At 43.0% G+C, this 22,508-nt stretch overlaps 2 protein-coding genes across 6 annotated transcripts in view; one reads left to right on the forward strand and one right to left on the reverse strand.

Moving 5' to 3' along the window:
* Nucleotides 1-22,508, reverse strand: part of PPP2R2B (protein phosphatase 2 regulatory subunit Bbeta) — a 462,603-nt gene that overhangs the window by 15,704 nt on the left and 424,391 nt on the right. For all 5 annotated transcript variants that reach the window (XM_007194185.2, XM_007194186.2, XM_057540770.1 and 2 more), the window contains one exon: nt 1,033-1,202. In XM_007194185.2, the coding sequence (XP_007194247.1) occupies nt 1,033-1,202 (170 nt within the window). The remainder of the gene's footprint in view (nt 1-1,032; nt 1,203-22,508) is intronic.
* On the forward strand, nt 2,932-5,758 carry LOC103010933 (nuclear cap-binding protein subunit 2-like). The gene is given in 3 exon segments (XM_057539696.1): nt 2,932-2,942; nt 5,286-5,385; nt 5,387-5,758. Coding segments are annotated over 3 exon segments (483 nt in total).

Here is a 22,508-nt window from a genome sequence, read left to right on the forward strand (position 1 = left end):
GCCCACCTCATCTAAGTCCAATTCTGCAATGGAATCTATTCCCTTGAGAAGTTGACTGCTTCAATTAATTATCTCCCTCTCTATGGGCTTACTCCTATCAGCATAAAACAAGCTGTGATGACTTCCTCAATCCTGCATTCCAGCTACTACCCCATTTCTCTATTCCTCTTCAGAACAAAATCTCTTTCAAAATTTCACTACAGGGCTTCACTGGTGGCGCAGTAGCTATTGTCCCTGCCAATGCAGGGGACAGGGGTTCAAGTCCTGGTTTGGGAAGATCCTACATGCCACAGAGCAACTAAGCCCGTGTGCCACAACTACTGAGCCTGCGTGCCACAGCTACTAAAGCCCACGTGCCTAGAGCCTGTGCTCTGCAACAAGAGAAGCCACTGCAATGAGAAGCCTGTGCACCGCAAAGAGTAGCCCCCCCGCTTGCTGCAACTAGAGAAAGCCCGCGCAGCAACGAAGACCCAAAGCAGCCAAAAATAAATAAATTATATAAATAAATTTTAAAAAATTTCACTACGTTTCCCATCCTCTAGTTACAGTCTCTCTTGAACCCACTCCAATCAAACATTCATTCCTACCACTTCACCTACAACTCTTTCATTAAGGTGCCTGGTAATCTCCATGTTACTAAATCCCACTGGCCATTTCTCAGTCCTTCCTTGATTCAGCAACAGCATTCGGCAGTTGGTGACTTCTTCCTCCTCGAGACAGTTTCTTCACTTGGCTTCCAGGACTCCTCTCAGTTTCCGTCCTACCTCACTGGCACTTTCTCCAGTCTCTCTTGCCAAATCCATTTCCTCTTCCCAGCCTGTAAACACTGGGACCTCAGGGCATGGTTCCTGACCTTTCCTCTAGGCTAGATCTATCCAGACTTACACTGAACTGTCTACCTGCTATTTCTGGATGTTTAACTGGCTCAACATGTCTTTTATTCTTCTGCTTTGTAAGCCTTTGCAGGCAGGGACTGATCTGGAACCCTTGAAGAAGTGCCCAATCTACGTATTAGTGGGTGGTGGTCTGTACCTGGTAAGTCTCGATGGGGCGGTTTTCCATGTTGAGATCCCAAACTTTGACCGTCAGATAGTCTCTGGTCATGATATACCTCCCACTGTGGCTGAACTTCACGTCCGAAATCGAAGAGATGATTTCAGAGAAAAACGACCTGTTGCTTGGATCTTCCGGCTCTTCAAAAACTGCAGAACAAAAGCAAAACAAAACAAATTTAGTACATCCTTATCAGCTGATGCTAACGTGTTTGGGCCAGCTAGAAAGCCAACAGTCTAACCTGGAGTAGGGCTGGAATCTGTAGAATATAAGTTGCTAACAGAACTGTCAGCTCCCTGGCAGCAGAACAAGCTGTCACTGGTTTCCATATTTTGTTTCTCATGGAAGGACTCCCATGGGACTTGTCACATCCACAGATCGGGCACTGACGGTTCACAAGCTCCAGATCTATGTATCTGACTCTTTCACTTTTCCCCATGGTTGCTGGGTATCACTGTGTATACTATAACCTGTAGTCATCTTACACACTTAAAAATTTTGTTTATGCCTTTTTTTGAGATATAATTCACATACCATAAAATTTACTCATCTAAATTTTATAGTTTGGTGGGGTTTTTTTTTTAGTATAATCACATAATCATGCAACCATAAACAAAGTCTCAATTTAGGACATTTTCATTACCTCATCCCTTGTAAAAAACCCACAACTCCATTCCCATTAGCAGTTACTCCCCATTACCTATTCCTGCAGCCCTAGGCAACCACTAATCTATTTTCTTGTTTTATGAAATTGCCTATTCTAGAAATGTCACACAGATGGAATCATTCTCTCTCTCTCTCTCTCTCTCTCTCTCTCTCTCTCTATATATATATATATATATATACATATATTCTTTTTTGGTGACTGGCTTCCTTCCCTTAGTGTAATGTTTTCAAGGTTCATCCATGTTGTGGCATGATTCATTCCTTTTTATGGCTGAATAATATTCCATTGTATGGCTATATTACATTTTGTTTATCCATTCATCAGTTGATGGGCATTTGGGTTGTTTCTACTTTTTGGCTATTATGAATAATGCTGCTATGAATAAACACAAGTTTTTGTGTGGACCTATGTATACGTATCTCTTGGATCATGGTGCTTAATAGTGGGACTTTGCTGCCAGACTGCCTTGGGCTTAAGGTCAGACTACCATTGACTAGTTGTGTGACCTTGGGCAAGTTACTTAACTTTTCTGTGCCTCAGTTGCATAGGTAAACTCTGGCTACAATGTCTTTTGTGTATATTTTCCATTTGCTCTGGTATCTAGCTGCTTATTATTTCATTCAACAGATTCAGCTGATTTCCACTCACAGGAATAAAAAGCACTTACAGGAATAAAAGACACTGAAGCTTATTGTAAGCTGCCTTAATTCATCTTTCTAACCTTGTTTTTGAACTTCTCTGGTTCAAATTGGATGTGCAAAATACATCTTGATGTTTCCCATTTTTATGCCCTGCCTGATCATTCTTCCTTCATTGTGTCATATTTTGCTTGATTCCTATGTCTCGTCTTTTACATGTTATTTTAGCCCCAAATGATCTTTTCTTTTCTCTGAAACCCATCACACTTGGTCTGGCCTGTTCACTTAGCATTTGCTCAGGTACTCTCCCCCAATGAAAGCATCATTTCTCACATTAGCATTTAACAATCCATGGCTTATCTCAACTAGGAATGTGAGATTCTTGAAGGCAGGATTTTGTTTTTTCTTATCTTTGAACTGAGACTCTTGCACATATGTGTTCAATAAATATTTGTTGCTTGATTGGAACCAAAGCCAGATAAATTAATGAAATCTTTGCCTTCTGGGTGATTAGCATGTATGATGTTGAGCTATACATATCTGCCTACATTTGATTATTTTTGACCTAAGATAATGGCAACTGAGTATGGTTCCACTTAATAAGCGTTTCTATTACAATTTTAGGCTGAACCAAACATCAGTCTTCAGGTTACTGAGTAACTCATCCCCCAAGGCTTCCTCTTTCCTGCCCGTTCAACACACTCACAGAGTCATTATCAAATTCTATGTAGAAAATCTACAGGCAGAGACAAGATGGTAGAGAAGAAGGATGTGAGCTCATCTCTTCTCACAAAAACACCAAGATCACAACTAACTGCAGAACAATCATCAACCAAAAAATGCTGGAACCTATCAAAAAAGATATCCTACATCTGAAGACAAAGAAGAAGCCACAACAAGACGGCAGGAAGAGCACAACCACGGTAAGATCAAACTCCATACCTGCTGGGTGGGTGACCCACAAACTGGAAAATAATTTTACGATAGAAATTCTGCCACAGGAGTGAAAGTTCTGAGCCCCACATCAACCTCCCCAGCCTGGGGGTCTGGCAACAGGAGGCGAAGCCCCAAAGAATCTGGCTTTGAGGGTCAGCAGGGTTTGACCGCAGGAATTCCATAGGACTGGGGGAAACAGAAACTCCCCTCTTGGAGGGCACAGAAACCCCACTCTTGTGTGCACCAGGACCCAGGGAAAAAAGCAGTGGCTTCATAAAAGCCTAAGCCAGACTTACCTGCTAGTATTGGAGGGTCTCCTGCAGAGGTGGGGGGCAGCTGTGGCCTACTGCAGGGACAAAGACACTGGCAGCGGTAGTTCTGGGGAGTACTCATTGGCGTGAGCCCTCCCAGAGGCCACCACTTTCTCACCAAGACCTGGCACCACCGAACAGCCTGTAGGCTCCAGTGCTGGGATGCCTCATGCCAAGCAACCAACAGGGCAGGAACACAGCCACACCCATCAGCAGACGGGCAGCTTAAAGTCTTCCTGAGCACACAGCTGCTTGCTAAACACACCCCCTGACATGGCTCTGCCCACCAGAGGGACCTGCACCAGGAAACCTGCACAAGCCTCTTAGACAGCCTCATCCACCAGGGGGCAGACAGCAGAAGCAATAAGAAGCACAGCCCTGCAGCCTGCAGAAAAGAAACTGCAATCACAGAAAGTTAGTTAGACAAAGTGAGACAGCAGAGGATTATGTTCCAGACGAAGGACCAAGACAAAAACCTACAAGAACAACTAAATGAAGTGGAAATGGACAATTTACCTGGAAAAGACTTTAATGATAGTAAAGATGATCCAAGATTTCAGAAAAAGAATGGAGGCACATGTCGAAAAGATACAAGAAATGTTTGTTTAACAAAGACCTAGGAGAACTAAAGAACAAGCAAACAGAGATGAACAATACAATAACTGAAATAAAAAATACACTAGAAGGAATAAATAGCAGAATAAGTGAGGCAGAAGAATGGATAAGTGAGCTGGAAGACAGAATGGTGGAAATCACTGGCATAGAAGAGAATAAAGAAAAAAGAATGAAAAGAAATAAAGACAGTCTGAGAGACCTCTGGGACAACATTAAACACCCCAACATTCACATTATAGGGGGTCCCAGAAGGAAAAGAGAGAGAGAAAGGACCTGAGAAAATATTTGAAGAGATAATAGCTGAAAACTTCCCTAACATGGGGAAGGAAACAGTCACGCAAGTCCAGGAAGTGCAGAGAATCCCAGGCAGGATAAACCCAAGGAAGAACAAGCCCGAGGCACATAGTAATCAAATTGACAAAAATTAAAGGCAAAGAAAAAATATTAAAAGCAACAAATAACATACAAGGGAACTCCCATAAGGTTATCAGCTGACTTCTCAGCAGAAACTCTTCAGGCCACAAGGGAGTGGCACGATATATTTAAAGTGATGAAAGGGAAGAACCTACAACCAAGAATACTCTACCCAGCAAGGCTTTCATTCAGATTCGACAGAGAAATCAAAAGCTTTACAGACAAGCAAAAGCTAAGAGAATTCAGCACCACCAGACTAGCTTTGCAACAAATGCTAACGGAACTTCTCTAGGTAGAAAAGAAAAGGCCACAAGTAGAAACAAGAAAATTACAAATGGAAAAGCTCACTGGTAAAGGTAGGAAATCATCCACACACAAATCTGATATCAAAACCAGCAATCATGAGAAGAGGAGAGTACAAATGCAGGATATTGGAAATGCATTTGAAATTAAAAGACCAGCATCTTAAAACAATCTTGTTTAAATATAGACTGCTATATCAAAACCTTATGGTAACTACAAACCAAAAATCTACAATAGATACACACACAAAAAAGAAAAAAGGAATCCAAGCACAACACTAAAGTTAGTCATCAAATCACAAGAGAAGATTCTCACAGTGGCAGCGTCCTTGGCCACATTGTGCACTAGGTCGGGTGGCCTCCTGAAGGCGCTGCACAGCGACTCCTACGTCGAGCTGAGCCAGTACTGGGACCAGCACTTCCAGGGTGACAGTGAAGAACAGGAAAAATTAATTACTGAAGGAAAGCTGTACACCGTATGTTGGAAATCTTTCCTCTTATACAACTGAAGAACAAATCTATGAACTCTTCAGCAAAAGTGGTGACATAAAGAAAATCATCATGGGCCTGGATAAAATGAAGAAAACAGCATGTGGGTTCTCCTTTGTGGAACACTATTCAAGAGCAGATACAGAAAATGCCATGTGGTACATAAATGGAATGCGTCCGGATGACCAGATCATTCGCACAGACTGGGACGCAGGCTTTAAGGAGGGCAGGCAGTATGGCCGTGGGCGTTCTGGAGGCCATGTACGAGATGAGTATCGTCAGGACTATGATGCTGGGAGAGGAGGCTACGGAAAACTGGCCCAAAACCTGTGAGTGGTGAGAGCCCCATCATGAAAAACTCACTCCTTTGGTCTATTGAATTTGACGTGCATTACCCAAGGTCTGCAAACTTGCCCATTTTTACCAAGCTTTAATCAATGTCTCTACTGAGCTGGACGCCTCTTCATGGTTTTCCACTTAAAAATTACTAAAGGACAGAATCCAAAAGAATGCCTTTAATTCTATAGTCTTAGCATCTTGGTCGTGTGTCAGATTACCAGAATGATTTCTGTTACCAGGTCAAAAATTGTGTTCCTTAGCAACAGACTTCATGTATAATGTTGATCAGCCAAAAACACACTTCCTTTAGGAAGATTTGAAAAAAAAATTTTTAAGTGTTTACCATGTTTGCATCTAAGTAGGTTCATGGTCTACCTTGGGGCCTGGAATTACTATTTTTAAAATTTTAAGTTTGCATGAGATAGAGTTTAATAAGTGGAGTTTTGCTATGTAATGTAGCTTTACTCTAAATTAGGGATAGATGTTTGATAACTGATTGTTTTTCTATGTTGAATTTTAATCTCTAAAGGCAAACTTAAAGAGTCAAGGGAACTTCTTAAATAGTTAGTAAGCATTAGACAGTCGCAGGGGACACCACCTCTTATGTGCTTTATATATCAGGAAATTAGGTCAGGACTTGAAGGGTATTTACTAGACACATTTTTCAAAATATGTGTTTTAGCTAACGCTAAAAAGACCAAGGGTCTGTATTACAGGGAACCTCAACTACTCTAAGGGCAAGGGGGGGGACGCTGTCAGTAGGAAATGGGGAGGAAGTATCAGGAGATGTGAGTTAAATTGCCTTGACATGATAAGGTTGCTGTGAGAGCCATCAGATCTATTTTTTTCATTTTCAAACTGATCTTGGGAATTGAGTGGGGTTTTTTTTGTTTGTTTTGTTTTGTTTTTTAAAAAAGAGCTTAAAGATCAAGAGAATGCTTAACAAAAACAAAATCAGAAATGTTTCCCTCAGGAAATGTTTTGGCTCCTTCTCATACTGAAGTCTGTCTTGTTTTTTCCCTAATTGTGCTAAGTTTCAGAGCCTGGATAGTGAGCTGGTGGTCTCTACAGAGAAGGGAGTCTGGAGGATTTATTTTGCATTTGTAAGGCAAGAGAGAATTTCTCTAATATTATGTGAACTATTGCTTATTTTAAACTGGTAGTATAGTATAATTTTCCCTGATGTAAGTGATATTTTTTCCTCTAGCAACAAAGTATCCCTTAATTTCCAGTAGTTTGTGAAGTTGGGGCTGAAGTATCTCAATGTGAACATCTTTCATGTTACAGTAAGTGTATGTTTTCTCAAATTTAAACTAGCTATTTGAACTTTAAAAGATATCTCTAAATTAGCTGTAACTATTTAGGAAAACATTTGCAGATATCTAATTTAATGAGGACATACAATTCATTATTAATAAAATCTTTTTACACTGTAGTTTGAATTAATGTATTTTATATTTTGCAGTAAAATGTAACTCAGATTTCTATAGGCCTTAAAACCACAGACAGTGGTTCCTATTTGAACTGTCTTCTGTAACAGATTTCAATAAAATTGGACCAACTTATAAAAAAAAAAAAATCACAAGAGAGAACAAAAGAGGAAGGGGAGAAAAAAAGACCTACATAAACAAATCCCAAACAATTAACAAAATGGCAATAAGAACATACATATTGATAATTACCTAACATGTAAATGGATTAAGTGCCCCAACCAAAAGACATGGACTGGCTGAATGGATACAAAAACAAGACCCATATATATGCTGTCTACAAGAGACCCACTTCAGACCTAGGGACTCGTACAGACTGAAAGTGAGGGGATGGAAAAAGATATTCCATGCAAATGGAAATCAAAAGAAAGCTGGAGTAGCAATACTCATATCAGATAAAATAGACTTTAAAATAAAGACTGTTACAAGAGACAAAGAAGGACACTACATAATGATCAAGGGATCAATCCAAGAAGAAGATATAACAATTATAAATATATATGCACCCACCATAGGATCACCTCAGTACATAAGGCAAATGCTAACAGCTATAAAAGAGGAAATTGACAGTAACACAATAATAGTGGGGGACTTTAACACCTCACTTATACCAATGGACAGATCATCCAAACAGAAAATTAATAAGGAAACACAAGCTTTAAATGATACAATAGACCAGATAGATTTAACTGATATTTTTAGGACATTCCATCCAAAAACAGCAGATTACACTTTCTTCTCAAGTGCGTACGGAACATTCTCCAGGATAGATCACATCTTGGGTCACAAATCAAGCCTCAGTAAATTTAAGAGAATTGAAATCATATCAAGCATCTTTTTTGACCACAACACTATGAGTCTAGAAATCAATTATAAGAAAAAAAAAACTGTAAAAATCACAAACACATGGGGACTAAACAATATGCTACTTACAACCAATAGCTCACTGAAGAAATCAAAGAAGAAATAAAAAAATACCTACAGACAAATGAAAGCACAATGATCCAAAACCCATGGGATGCAGTAAAAGCAGTTCTAAGAGGGAAGTTTATAGCAATACAATCTTACCTCAGGAAACAAGAAAAATCTCAAATAAACAACCTAAACTTACACCTAAAGGGACTAGAGAAAGAAGAACAAACAAAACCCAAAGTTAGCAGAAGGAAAGAAATCATAAAGATCAGAGCAGAAATAAATGAAAAAGAAACAAAGAAAACAATAGCAAAGATCAATAAAACTAAAAGCTGGTTCTCTGAGAAGATAAACAAAATTGATAAACCTTTAGCCAGATTCATCAAGAAAAAAAGGGAGAGGGCTCAAATCAATAAAGTTAGAAATGAAAAAGGAGAAGTTACAATGGATACCGCAGAAATACAAAGCATCATAAGAGACTCTATGCCAATAAAATGGGCAACCTAGAAGAAATGGACAAATTCTTAGAAAGGTACAATCTCCCAAGACTGGACCAGGAAGAAATAGAAAATATGAATAGATCAGTCACAAGTAATGAAATTGAACCTGTGATTTAAAAACTTCCAACAAAGTCCAGGACCAGATGGCTTCACAGGAAAATTCCATACAGGAAAATTCCATCAAACATTTAGAGAAGAGTTAACACCTATCCTTCTGAGACTCTTCCAAAAAATTGCAGAGGAAGGAACACTCCCAAGCTCATTCTATGAGGTCACCATCACCCTGATACCAAAACCAGACAAAGATACAACAAAAAAGTGCTGTTTACAATAATCAAGACATGGAAGCAGCCTAAATGTCCATCATCTGTCGATGATGAATGGATAAAGAAGATGTAGTACATATATATAATGGAGTATCAATAAGCCTAAAAACGAATGAAATAATGCCATTTGCAGCAACATGGATGGACCTAGAGATTATCATGCTAAGTGGAGTCAGTCAGAGAAAAACAAATATCATATGATATCACTTATATGTGGAATCTAAAATATGATACAAATGAACTTATTTACAAAAGAGATACAGACTCACAGACATAGAAAACAAACTTATGGTTACCAAAGGGAAAAGGAAGGGGAAGGATGAATTGAGAGTTTGGGATCAACATATACACTCTACTATATTTAAAATAGATAACCAACAAGGACCTACAGTATAACACAGGGAACTCTGCTCAATATTATGTAATAACCTAAATGGGAAAAGAATTTGAAAAAGAATAGATACATGTATATGTATAACAATCACTTTGCTGTACATGTGAAACTAACACAACATTGTTAATCAACTATACCTCAATATAAAATAAAAAATTTTTAAAAACCCAAATTCTTTGTGAAAAATCTAATATAATCTAATATAATGAGTTGTCTTTCAAACCTTGCTGAATTAAACCATAAGTCAAACCAAAATACTAATTTTCACAGAACCATTTAAAAGAACAACAAAAAAACTGGATCAATCAGAATTGAACTTGAGAAGTAAAAAACCTATTGAAACAGAAAAACATGAAGTCAATACAGTCTCTGACCCCTTGTCTCAGTCTGTGCCCGTTTCCCTTGGACTTCGATGGAGCACTAATGAAGGCCCCTGGGCTCTGACTGGTATCCTCAGAATTGAGAACTAGATTTTCACCTTAGTTTCTATTCAACGTAATCTCATTAGGGCTGGGGACTTCGAAACTCCACGCATGCCCCATACAAACATCCCCATAGAGAGAGGAATGGGGACCCTGAGGCTTGGTCACCCCCTACCCAGTGCATCTGCAAGGCCAGCTCGAGGCAGTAAGTGGGAAGGGCTCTGGAAACTACACTCTGGAGGCAGTCAGTTCCTGCCTCTGTCATTTACCAGCTGTCCACATTTTATTTACTACTCTGAGATTCCATTTTCCCAGCTGCAGAGTGGACATGCATGTTGCTTGGCACATAGCAGGTCCTCAATAAATGTCAGTCGCTATTTTTATCATGAAAAGCATGCATTGGTTCCGTATTAGCCAATCATATTTCATTTACTAAGATTCTTGGTGGGGAGGGATAAATTAGGAGTTTGGGATTAGCAGATACAAACTATATAAAAGATAAATGACAAGGTCCTACTGTATAGCACAGGGAACTATATTCAATATCCTGGAATAAACTATCATGGAAAAGAATATGCAAAATAATATATATGTAGAACTTAATCACTTTGCTGTGATTTTTTTTTTTTTTAACACCTGAAACTAACACAACATTGTAAATTAACTATACTTCAATTAAAAGACTCGAGAATTTGGGACTGAGGACTACAGAACCTGGGGATATTTAAATGAAGTAAAGAATATTTACAAGGTTATACCTAGGACTCTGTTCTCCAAATGTTTGGCATACCAGCAGGCCAGTGTAGCAACACTGTAAAGCCTTAAAGTGACAGCCCCAGAAAATGGAGGTGAAATGAAAGAAAATTTTTAATCAAGCCATGCATCACTAATTATTTATGTAGAATGTAGAGGCCAGGATATAGATAACATACCCACCAGCACAGCATTTTGTAGTTCATTACATGTTTATGCTTATCCAATTCTTAATATCAACTCCATGAGTTCCTTTCATTCATTCAGCAACAATATTTAATGGTGTCAATAATTACTGTTTATGGGAAGCTTATTATGTTCCAGGCCCTATGCTTTGCATGTTTTATCTCATTTAATCCTTACAGCAATCCTATGAAGTGGGAACCATGATTTCTTATTTTATAGATGTGAAAAACTAAGGCACAGAGAGGGTTTGCAACCTGTTCAAGGACAACACAGGAAGATCAAGTAGCTCAACTGAGGAAGAGCTGAATTTTGAACTTGGGTCTATCTGACTTCAAGGTCTCTGTTCTTAATCATGATGCAATTCTGCCTTGTACCATCTACAAGACCTTATTTTAGGAGCTGTAAGAAAATACCAGGGTAGAATCTACATAGCTTCATGGAACTATAAAGCTGGAAGGCTCTTTCTTTTTCCTAGTTAATGCACTAAGTATTTTTTATTGTGCATTAATTAGATGAAAGTTAGTGGAAGGGCTCTTAAGGCTCTTAGTCCTACTCTAGCCTGTTTACACAGCCCAAGTCCTTAAGAGAATGAATCCATTTCAAACACTTAAGAGCACAGCTTCTGTACCAAGGGCTCATGAGTTCAAGCCTTACCCCATCATTAGCAAGTGTAGGTTGGGGCCCCCAGGACTTTGAATGACCCTATCAACACACCACAAGAAGCCCAGGCCATCAGGTCATCTCTCACCCCTGGATTCTAATCCCTGTGGCCTGTCTGCAATGAGTCAGCCTTTCTTCCCTCTGTCCCTCTGTCCCTCTCCCCCAGTTTATGTGCACTGTCATTTAATATGTATTATTTGTCTTTCCTAATAGAATACAAGCTCTATGAGGGTAGGGGGTTTTGTCTGTTTTGTTCTGCTGTCTCCCCCTGGAACATAGGAGGTGCTCAGTAAATATGTTAAATGAATGAATACTGAGAATCCATTTAAATTTTTAAATGAAGATTATACCTACCTATTAGGTTCCTTTCATGATCTGTTTAACTATCTAAGCGATACTCTACTCACCTCAAATTTGTTTAAGTCCTTGAAAAGTGTGAAAATAATACAAGTCATCTGTAATTCAAGGTTTTCACCAATTCAGGCTGAGCAATAATTTATCAGCTATTTAAGTGTCTTTTATGTGCATGCACACACATGCACTGCACTTTGTACATCACCTAGAACATGAAAAGTATTTGTCGGGTGATACATGCCAGGTCCCGTGCTATATGCCAAGGACACGAGGAACAACACAGACCCCGTCCTACCCTCATGGAACTCACAGGCTACAGGAAGAGACAAACATTAAACAATTACACAATTTTCATTGCAGATGTGAAAAGGTGAGATTTTGCTGCTTTCCCAGAGGGGAATAAGGGTGCTGGGGAACCAGCTAGTGGAATGCAAATAGAACGTCACTGTGTTCCGTGTAATTTACTGAATAGGTGGTACAATAGTATCCAGTGCTTGAGTGACACATCTTGAGACAAATCAGAACTGGTATTTCTCCTAAAGACCCTTGACTTGGCATTAGAAATCCTGCTGATCTGCAGTTTTCTACCAGTTTCTAGAAAATAAAGACATCAAGAGAAGAAATGAAGAGAACCATGGTAGAGAGAGGAAGCAGCCTTGAAGAGAATCCTAATAGCACAGACTTACTCATGGGGGATGTGTCAGATTCACCAACAGGGAGCTTGTGTCTTGGAGACCCCAGTAACAACATTAACAGTGATGATCATGACATCTGCTACCCTTTCTTGGTCCTCCTGCTTTGCATAAATTATCCCATTGAATGCTCAAATTTATGAGGAAGGTACTCTCACTGTCCTTATTTATAGATGAGACAGACCAGGAGAGGTGGAGTAGCTTGCCCAGGATCATGCAGGTAGTGAATAGTAGAGGTGGGCTTTCTACTGACCATCTGTCTGCCTGTTACCCTGCTTCCACAACCTGCTTTTCCTTGCTTCGTCAGTATCATTTCTGTTTAAACAATCAAGTCAAAGTGGGCTCCCTCATCTTTTAGATATACCTGTGCATTCCCACTTCTATGCCTCTGCTCCTTCTTTACCTCTTCCTGTGCCCATCAAGGGATACTGGAAAGAACATCAGACTGGGAGTCAGGGGTGCTGGGTTGGAGTCTAGGCTAAACACAAATGAGCCAGCTCTTAGTAACACCTACTATCTGTTGAGCACTTGCACCGTGTGCTTTACATGTATTAACTCATTTGATATTCACAGATACTCTTTTCCTCTTCCACAAATCAGTACAATCAGTCAACTCAGGCACTGAGGTTCTATAGCTATTAGGACGCACAGTCAGGATTTGAACTCAGTCTGCTTCTAGCCTATGCTCTTAACCTCTGCCCTACTGCCTCTCATTTGAATGACTGGGCAACCATCAACTCTCTGGCCCTGTTTCCTTGTCTATAATATGAAGGAGGTAGGATTGCCAACCAGGTCCCTCCCAGCTCTTAGATACTAAGAGATCTACGAATCCCACTGGTCTTGTATTTCAACTACAAGTTTAAAAAAAATAAAATGTCAGTTTTTTATTAATGATATACTCTACCAGGGAAACTAGACACAACTAACTTCACAGAGAATAAAACAGCAAGTAAAGACGGATAATGGACACATCACACACACATTTTAAAACAAGTGTTTCATAATTTCAACAAATAAAATGCCCAATTAAGAATTTTCACAGATAATTAGAAAATATATTAAAAAGAACCAAATGGAAATAATAATGAAACAAGGGCAATTAGGACACAATAAATGCATTTAGCAACTAAAGAGAGAATGAGTGAACTAGACTATGTGGAGAATGTATCTCCCTCAAAAGAACAGACTAAAGAATAGAAAGTATAAAAAGATTTCCGAGACACAGGGAATATATTGATAAAGGTTAATTATACATATAATTGGAGCTACCAAATGCAAGAAAAAGAGAGAAGAATAGAAAGTATATTTCAAAAAAAAAGGGATAATTTTCAAAACTAATGAGTTATCTGGACACTATTTTAAAAGCACTACAATCTCCAAGCAGAAACACACACATAAACACACATGGTACCTCACAGTACAACTGTTAAAAAGCAATGTCAGCTTCCTCTACTAATGCTCATTACTCTAGGCTAGCCTTCCCACAGTGACTTCAGCAGAACACTCAGGAATACGTCAGGGATTCCAGATTCTGAGGTCAACTGAGCTTTGGAAAGTCCTACTCAATTTTGGGGGCTGATAATGCAATTAGCCTATGAAAAGTACTGAGAAGTCCTGCAGGTAAACAACAACAAAAATTCTTTATCTAGGAATCCAGGTTTCTCAACCTTTGCAGTACTGAATTTGGGGCCAGAAAGTCTGCGACATTGTAGGATGTTTAGCAGTATCCCTGGCCTCAGCTCACTAAGCCCCATGACCCAACGGGGACAACCAAAAATGGCTCCAGGTATTGCCAAATGTCCCTCAGTGGGGCATGGTTGCCCCTGGTTGAGAACCACTGCCTTAATCCTGGTTTTAGATCTTATTGGATCACACCACCACCCTCTTCCCCATTCCATTTTATTTTTTTTTTTAGAAAATCACTTGCAGCCAGCATCTCTCTAGACAGCGCCTCTCTAGAACGGAGTTCCCCAGAATACATTTTGGGTTACAGTACTACTGACACTTCCTTTCAAATGCTATAGGCTACATTAGGTGTCCTGTACAGACAACGTTTTGTGTGCTAACATGTACAGACATGAATACCTCTCCACGGAGCTGAAAGTATCTTGTGTTTGATGTTATCCTTCGTGGTGCCTGGCACAGGGCTATTCACCTGAGACAGTTCAGATGACTGGCTACATGAATGAGGTCTCGGAAACTCATGGGAAAGAGTTGAAATCCCAAATAAGAGAGAGGAAGAGTTAAGAAGAAAACTGCTGACTTTAGAGAAGCTAAAGCTAAAACTACATTTATTACAGGTGGGGCAAAAGCAGAAAGGAAGCATGCAGTGTGCTGGGTGTGGAGTCTGGGACAGCAGAAGAAAGAAAGTAGGGAAACCACAGGTAAAGGCTGACCTTGGGTGGGCTCCTTCCTCTGGACCTCACACTGGACACTGCACAGGAACTCAGGTCCAAGATGGGAGGGTCAGGAGGGGGACCCAAGGCCTCCATCCCATTCAGTATGGGGGGCTAAGCACACAGGTGGTTCCAAGTTCAGCAGGCCTGGGTAGAAATCCAGCTCTGCTGCTTATAAGTTATGAAGCCTTGGACAAGTGGCTTGACTCCTTCCAAGCTTCATTTTCCTTATCCGTCAAATGGACATAAGAGGCGTCTCTACATTCTCGGGTGGTTGTGGGACAGATGAGATCTTTCACGTCAAGCACTTAGCATAGGGCGTGTACCCAGAGTAACAGGGGAGGTGGCAACAATGCCGAAGTGGGCGCTGCGTAAGGCAAGCTTGCTGTACAGTGAGTCCAAAAGCCTGATGTGTTTTTCCACTGGGCTCAGATCTTAAGGGCTACCAGTTGTTAAATTGCTTTCTATCTGGGCCATTACACAGACACACAGTAGTTTGTCTCTGGACCATCAGTTGTAATACACCTTCCTCAGTACACGCGTCTCTCATTCGGTGCTGAACAATGTCACCACCACCCTGGCTCTGATGACTCAGGCAGATGAGAGGGAGAGTAAAGGAAACCAGGGAGGGGGATGAAAAAGGAACAGACTCAGAATCACGCACAGGGTTTTAAATCGCCGACTTCTGCTGACATTTTTTCTACGCAGAAGCACAGCTGGCATGCTTTTCAGTTTGGAGACATGGTTGACAATTTCCCCATAATGGGGACACAACTGGCAATTTTCCTACAGAGTAAGGCAGATGGCAATTTTCCTTCAGAGATATATGCAGGCAACAGTTTTGCCCCTGGAGAGGAAAGGCTCGCCGATTGAGATGCAGCCAGTAATTTCTACTCTACAGAAGACACATTCAGTAATTCTGTCCAGTGAGAGAAACAGCCAACAATTTTCCCACGGAGGGTAAGAATGCCCATGGACCAATAATGCTGGCCTTTATCCAGCTGAGGACAGTGAGAGAAGTTTAAGATTTAATTAGTGGCTATTGTACTACCATGGGCCTAATGACATAGTCTCCAGACATGGGCTGGAGACTGGAACTTAGATCAGATGAAGACTCAGAGGATTCTGAACTGGGAAACAACGAAGCTTGGCTCTACCTTTGCAATTTGCTTTTCGTACAGCCCTTCATTAATTCTACAAATAACTGTTCAACAGTGAACACCGTAGCAACACAATGCATAGTGTGATGAAGCAGGAGCAATTCATCTAGAAGAGGTTACACTGGTCCCTGGCTTTTGTATAACCGTTTTCACAATATTTCTGCATGTATTGTAATTTATAAATATCATCTCTTTTATTTTTATTTTATTTTATTATTTATTTATTTTTGGCGGCATTGGGTCTTCATTGCTGCGTGCGGGCTTTCTCTAGCTGCGGTGAGGGGGGCTACTCCTCATTGCAGTGCGCGGGCTTCTCATTGCAGTGGCTTCTCTTGCTGCGGAGCACGGGCTCTAGGTGTGAGGACATCAGTAGTTGTGGCACGTGGCTCAATAGTTGTGGCTCTCAGGCTCTAGAGCACAGGCTCAGTAGTTGTGGCACACAGGCTTAGCTGTTCCGCAGCATGTGGGATCTTCCCGGACCAGGGCTCAAACCCGTGTCCCTTGCATTGGCAGGCGGATTCTTAACCACTGCGCCACCAGGGAAGCCCGATATTGTCTCTTTTAATAAGTAATCAGGGCTTCCCTGGTGGTGCAGTGGTTGAGAATCTGCCTGCCAATGCAGGGGACACGGGTTCGAGCCCTGGTCTGGGAAGATCCCACATGCCGCGGAGCAACTAAGCCCGTGTGCCACAATTACTGAGCCTGCGCGTCTGCAGTCTGTGCTCTGCAACAAGAGAGGCCGCGATAGAGAGGCCTGCGCATCGCGATGAAGAGTGGCCGCTGCTTGCCGCAACTAGAGAAAGCCCTCGCACAGAAACGAAGACCCAACACAGCCAAAAAATAAATAAATAAATAAATAAATAATGAAATTCTTTAAGAAAAAGTAATCATTCAAAGTGAAGATAGAATGAGTCAAAAATGTTTTTTTGTTTTTTTGTTTTTTTTCCAGACAGAAAAAAATGGACCAAAAATTCACAGGGGACAGAAATGATGAGACAATCTGGTGTGGTGTTATCTGGGCTGCTCTGACTGGGGAAGGCTTAACAACAAGCTGAACCTTGAATGACCAGTAAGCTCTAGATAGACCAGAGGTTGGCAAACTTCTGTAAAGAGCCAGAGAGCAAATATTTTAGGCTTTGAGGGCCGTTTGGTCCCTGTTGCAACTACTCAATTCTGCCTTTGTAGCGTGAAAGCAGCAGAGACAATACGTAAACAGATGAGCATCTATTCCAATAAAGCTCTACTTGTAGACACTGAAATGTCAATGTCATCTAATTTTTATGTGTCGTGAAACAGTATTCTTTTTTTGATTTTTGTTCAACCATTTAAAAGTGTAAAAACCTTATTCTTTGCTGGAGTTGTGTCAAAACAGGTGGTGGGCCAGAGGTGGCCTGCAGACCACCGTTTACTGACTCCTGATCACTGTGTTTGGCGGGGGGCGGTCTCAGGGGTGCTTCCTATGCTAGACAGGGCAATCAGCATGCGTAAATGCCTGGGGTGATAAATACATTCTGGGGGGGACACTGGGACCCTGGGACTAGCATCACGAGAGCGCACATGGGAGGCTGGAGGATGAGATCATCGCTTAGGAAGATTTACTGAGATTTACTAAGGCGTGTCCATCCGGCTGGTACAGGAGACGTTAATGGACTTCGGAGTCAGACATATTCGGCTGGAACCCGTGCCCCACCACTTGCAGGCTGGATTGTGTTCGTCAAGTTTTCGTTCCTCTCTAAGATTCAGCTTCATGGCCTTGAAAACTCAGACGTCTGTTCCCATTTTTGCACGGTTGTAAGAATCCACCTAGCACGGTGTCCAGCACATGATCGGAAGTTAACAAATATTATTAGTGTCACACACTCTTCAACCAAAGTGTACTGACTGCCCGGTAGGTGGGAGGCGCTCTGACAGGTATTGGGGTTACAAGAGGGAGCCAGACAGGAAAGGTCCTGTGCTCTCTGGCACTTCCTTCAACAAGGAGTGGGCCCACTTACTTACTTACTTATCGTGGCTGGAGGCTTTTTTTTTCTTCCTTAAAGGAAGAAAAGTTGCTCATTTCCACCTCCTACCCCCCCAAGACGTCCACACCTTAATCCCCAGAACCTGTGACTATGTTACATGGCAGAGGGGAACTGAGGTTGTTGACTACTTGACCTTAAAGTGGGGTGATTATGCTGGACTACCTGGCGGTACCCAGTGTAACGACAAGGGCCTTTCTAAGTGAAGAAGGAGGCAGGAGAGTCAGAGTCAGAGGGATGCAGTGTGAGAGGGACTCGATGGCGATCGCTGGCTTGGAGGATGGAGGGAGGGGCCAGGAGCCAAGGAAGACTGCCTCCAGAATCTGGAAAAGGCAAGAAGCAGCCCCTCCCGCAGAGCCTCCACAAAAGAGCCCAGCCCTGCAGACCCAGCGAGACACACTGTGGACTTCTGAACTGTAAGATGATAACTTTCCACTGTTTTAAGTCACTAAGTTTACCAAGTGTGTGATCATTTGTTATAGTAATAATAGGAAATTAATACTGCTCTTTCCCCAGACTGTCCACAAAGGGAGAGGACAGGGCTTATGGGCTTCCCCCGCATCTCTGGGAAGCTGCTCTTATTTCTCTGGGCTGCAGTGGCCGCTGGCTCCCTGAAGAGGTCCCTGAAGAGCCTGCTCCCTTTCAGCAGCTTCTCCTCTCCAGCTGGCCTAGCAGGCGGACCAGAGAGGGCCGGGGCGGGTTTGCTGCTTCCCAGGGAGCGCGTGAGCCATCACGGCTCAGCAACCATCTCCTCCCAGCATTCCTGCTGCCACCACTGCGGCTGCTGCACCCACAGGCTGACGCAGTCCAGAGCAACTAGAACACGGCAGCTGCAAAGCAGAGCAAGCCAGGCGGCTCACACACCATCGGGATTTAGCAGTAGAACATGAGGCTGCGTGTGATCCTGCTGTGCGCCGGGTAACTCTTCTTCCCAAAGCAATGCCACGTCCCTGCTCGGACACCTACAGTGACTCCCCATTGCCAATAGCCACCGGTCCCACCCACTTGGCCTGGCACTCCAGGCCCTTCGTATCAGGCCCTGGATCAGCACTCCAGTGTTTCTGCCCACTTCTCTCCTGCTCAAATTCTCCACTGCAACCTGGCTCGCTGGCTCATCATTTGCACCAAGGTCAGAGAACTCCTTACTCCAGGGGCCAATCAGGTAGTAAGATAGATGAAGCATGCATGGGTACACAACAGGGAGTGGTAGGGACTGTGGCAAACTAGAGTGTCCACACCCTGTTTCCACTCAACTCCAGCTGCCTGCTGCCACACAGGAATGTGGGTCCAGCATCGCCAGATCATCTCAAAGTCTAAATTTTTCTGAGGAACCTTGATGTTTCAATGCTAGTAAGTAATTAAACATTTTAAGTATGTGCTCAAACACAAGCCACCGGTAAGCCACACGGGCTGCAGTGTGTGACCTCTGTTTTACATGCTGCAATAATGATGCCCGATGTTTATGGAGCATTTAGCACGTGCTAGGGCTTGATCCATGCTCATTCCCCTCCCGTCTTAGTTTGAGCTGCTATTACAGAATACCATAGACTGGGTGGCTTATGAACAACAGAAATTTCTCATAGTTCTACAGGCAGGAAATCTGAGAGCAGGGTGCTAGCATGGTCTGATTTTAGTGAAGGCCCCACTCTGGGGTGCAGGGGGTCATTTTCTTATTGTGTCCACATGGATACACATGTTGTATTCATGAGGGTTCTTTCTACTTTCATGACCTAATCATCTCCCAAAGGCCCTACACCTCCTAGTACCATGACACTGGGGGTTAGTATATCAACATAAATTTGCGGGGGATATACAATCAGCCCAGAATACCATTCTATCCCTGCCCCCCTGTTTCTCTGACTCCTGTTCAACCATCAGGGCTCACTGTCTCTTCCAGAAAGACTTCCTTGACCACCTCAGCCCACTGCATCCTTTCCTTCCTCTTACTGGTTAATTTGGTCACTCTCCATACTTCTCCCTGTTATTTAAAAAAAATAAATATATATATATGTTCAGAATTTACAAGTAATCCTAGTTCGGGGAATGGGATCCACGGAAAGGTGGCACTAGTGATAACAACAGCACGTGCTTCCTGACAGAATGATCTTCATCTCACAGCTTGGAGAGACTGGGACCTGAAGGACCTGTGCTCCCTGGGTGAGGACAGCGTCCTAAGGGCTCCTTAGCTCTGGGTTAGACCTTTCTCACGAAGGAGCTAGAATCTGTGATCTAAAGAGAGGGGAGGCAAGAACCTGTTTGGCTCAGGGCTCGCCTGTCACTCTAAAGGCTGAACTTGGGCTCACATCCACAGGTAGGCTTATTCATGGGGGGCCTGACTGTCCTTCCTTTGTGAGGATTAATCATTTATTAGCCCAGTGGGGGCAGGTGTCCTTTTGAGAAGTGTCATTCTGGAAAGAAACTGATTGAAACAGGGCTCTGAGCATCTTCTCGCCAGCTGGCAGCAGGAAAGGACGGCTCCAGTCCAGACAAGATGAGTTGGCAGTGGGTGTCTCGACAGGAGCCTAATGAAGAAATCTGGTAGCAGTGAGGCCCAGCATTACAAGCCCTCATATTTGGTCTTTCACTCCGTGATATCCCTCTCTCTGTCGGGGGGTGGGCGACAAAGGTGTCCATGGGGTTGTATATCTCCTACTGCTGAATTACGTGTTCCTATAGCCAGTGGGCTCCAGGAACGTGATGCAGTGTCCCCAGGTCCCTGGGTGCGCTCCGTACATCACAGGTTAGACTTCTTAACTCCCTGCTTTCTCCTTCTCTCTCTCTCTCCCTCTCATAATTTGTTTCCAACAGGAAACTGTGTGCAGCTGCTCCAAGAGAAGCTCGAACTCCCTTGGGAGTCCCTGCCCAGGTGGCAGAGACCGTGAGTGTGTGGCCATTATTAGGGGTGATTGCTCGGAAGCTGGTTGTCATGGTACCGCGAGGCCAGGGCTGCACTCCCAAGGTGCCCCCGTTTTCTAGGCTGTCTACCTAATCACTGCAATGAGAGGCGTAAACACGGAAAGGGAGAGGGGAGCAGCTCCCTGCTGACAGTCATCTCCTTGCAAAGCAGGGCGAGGAGGGTCCATCTCGGCATGGGCCAAGCACTGCACGGAGGGACGCTGGTGTGGGTTGGTCACCGCCTCACTGTCTCCTCACGGCTTCTGTGCTATGCCTCTGTGCTCCCAGCAGCGGCTTTCTACAGGCAAACATTGCTCCTAACTTAGGGACAGGCAGCGCTGTGCCTGAACGCTCCTGGAACTTGCATCCATGGAGTGGCCAGAGCTACCGTGTTGGAGTAGGTGGGGCCGTTGCCTCCCATCCGCCGGGCCCTGTGCTAGACTCTGATAGTCCATTCCACTCTCACAAGCTGCCTGCTTTACAGATGCAGAAAGTGTATCGGGAGACACATATCACATTTTACCTGATGTTAGATCTTTTCTAAACATCTCATTCATTCATTCATTCACTCATTCAGATGCTTTAGGAGCCATGATACATCAGAGAGTCATCTGTCTTTGTCACAGGCCCGGAAGAGGCAGAGCTAGGATGTAAACCTAGCTCTGGTTCTACAGCCCACTACTGTCCCCCCATGCTGCATCATTTCTCCTCCAGCCCCATGTTTAGCAAGGGCGACCCCTTCAACTTCGTGCTCACAGGCAGAGGGCGCCCCCATCTCCGAGGGCATGGTCCCGGTAAAATGAATTGAATTGGTCTAGGGCTTAAACCCCTGATTTGGACTTCATTAGCTGTGTGTTCTCACCAACCACAGAGAATTCACCAGAGTGGAGATGTCTCTTTATGGACCTAACACCAGGCACCAGGGGCGACGTGGAGAACAATTGTCAAATCTGCTGAGCACCTTATTACCTGCCAGGCCCTCCCACTGGCTCCAGATATCCCATCATCACTTCGAGGCCTCTGGGACCTGAAGTCTCTGGGCTCGGATGCAGAGAGAAGACACATTTGGTAATCACTGGAGAAAATAAAGGCTTTATCCCTCAGCAAGCACTCTTGCTTAATGACTTGGTCATGGGAAAGAAGGGACCGTCTGTGCCCTGTTCTCACTTTGAATTTGGCTGAAGAGTAAGAGATCTTTCCATCTCCTCTGTTGCTCACACCCTGCGCTTCGGGTCACCCGCAGCAGGTGATCAGGAAACAAGGGAACCATAGCGTGTTGATTTCCTGAAGGCCAGACTCCACCAGTGAAATGCCCGAGCTGTTCTCTGATGTCCCAGGACCTGGCCTACCCAGCTACCTCCCACTTGGGCCCAGTGAGGCAAAGATGGGAAGCCTTTCTAGGCATTGTCTATCAACAGCTTCAATCATGGGCTTTACACCTGCGTTTGAATCTCGGTTCCACCCTTGATTCAATCCTTGACTTCATGTAAATTACTTGCTTTTTTGAGTCTCCGCTTTCTCATCTGTAACTCTGTGCTCCTGGATTGTTGCGATAAGAATAAAACATTCATAAATAAATACTGACT

The sequence above is a fragment of the Balaenoptera acutorostrata genome, chromosome 2 (assembly GCF_949987535.1).
Source record: "Balaenoptera acutorostrata chromosome 2, mBalAcu1.1, whole genome shotgun sequence".
In the NCBI taxonomy this organism is placed as follows: domain Eukaryota; kingdom Metazoa; phylum Chordata; class Mammalia; order Artiodactyla; family Balaenopteridae; genus Balaenoptera; species Balaenoptera acutorostrata.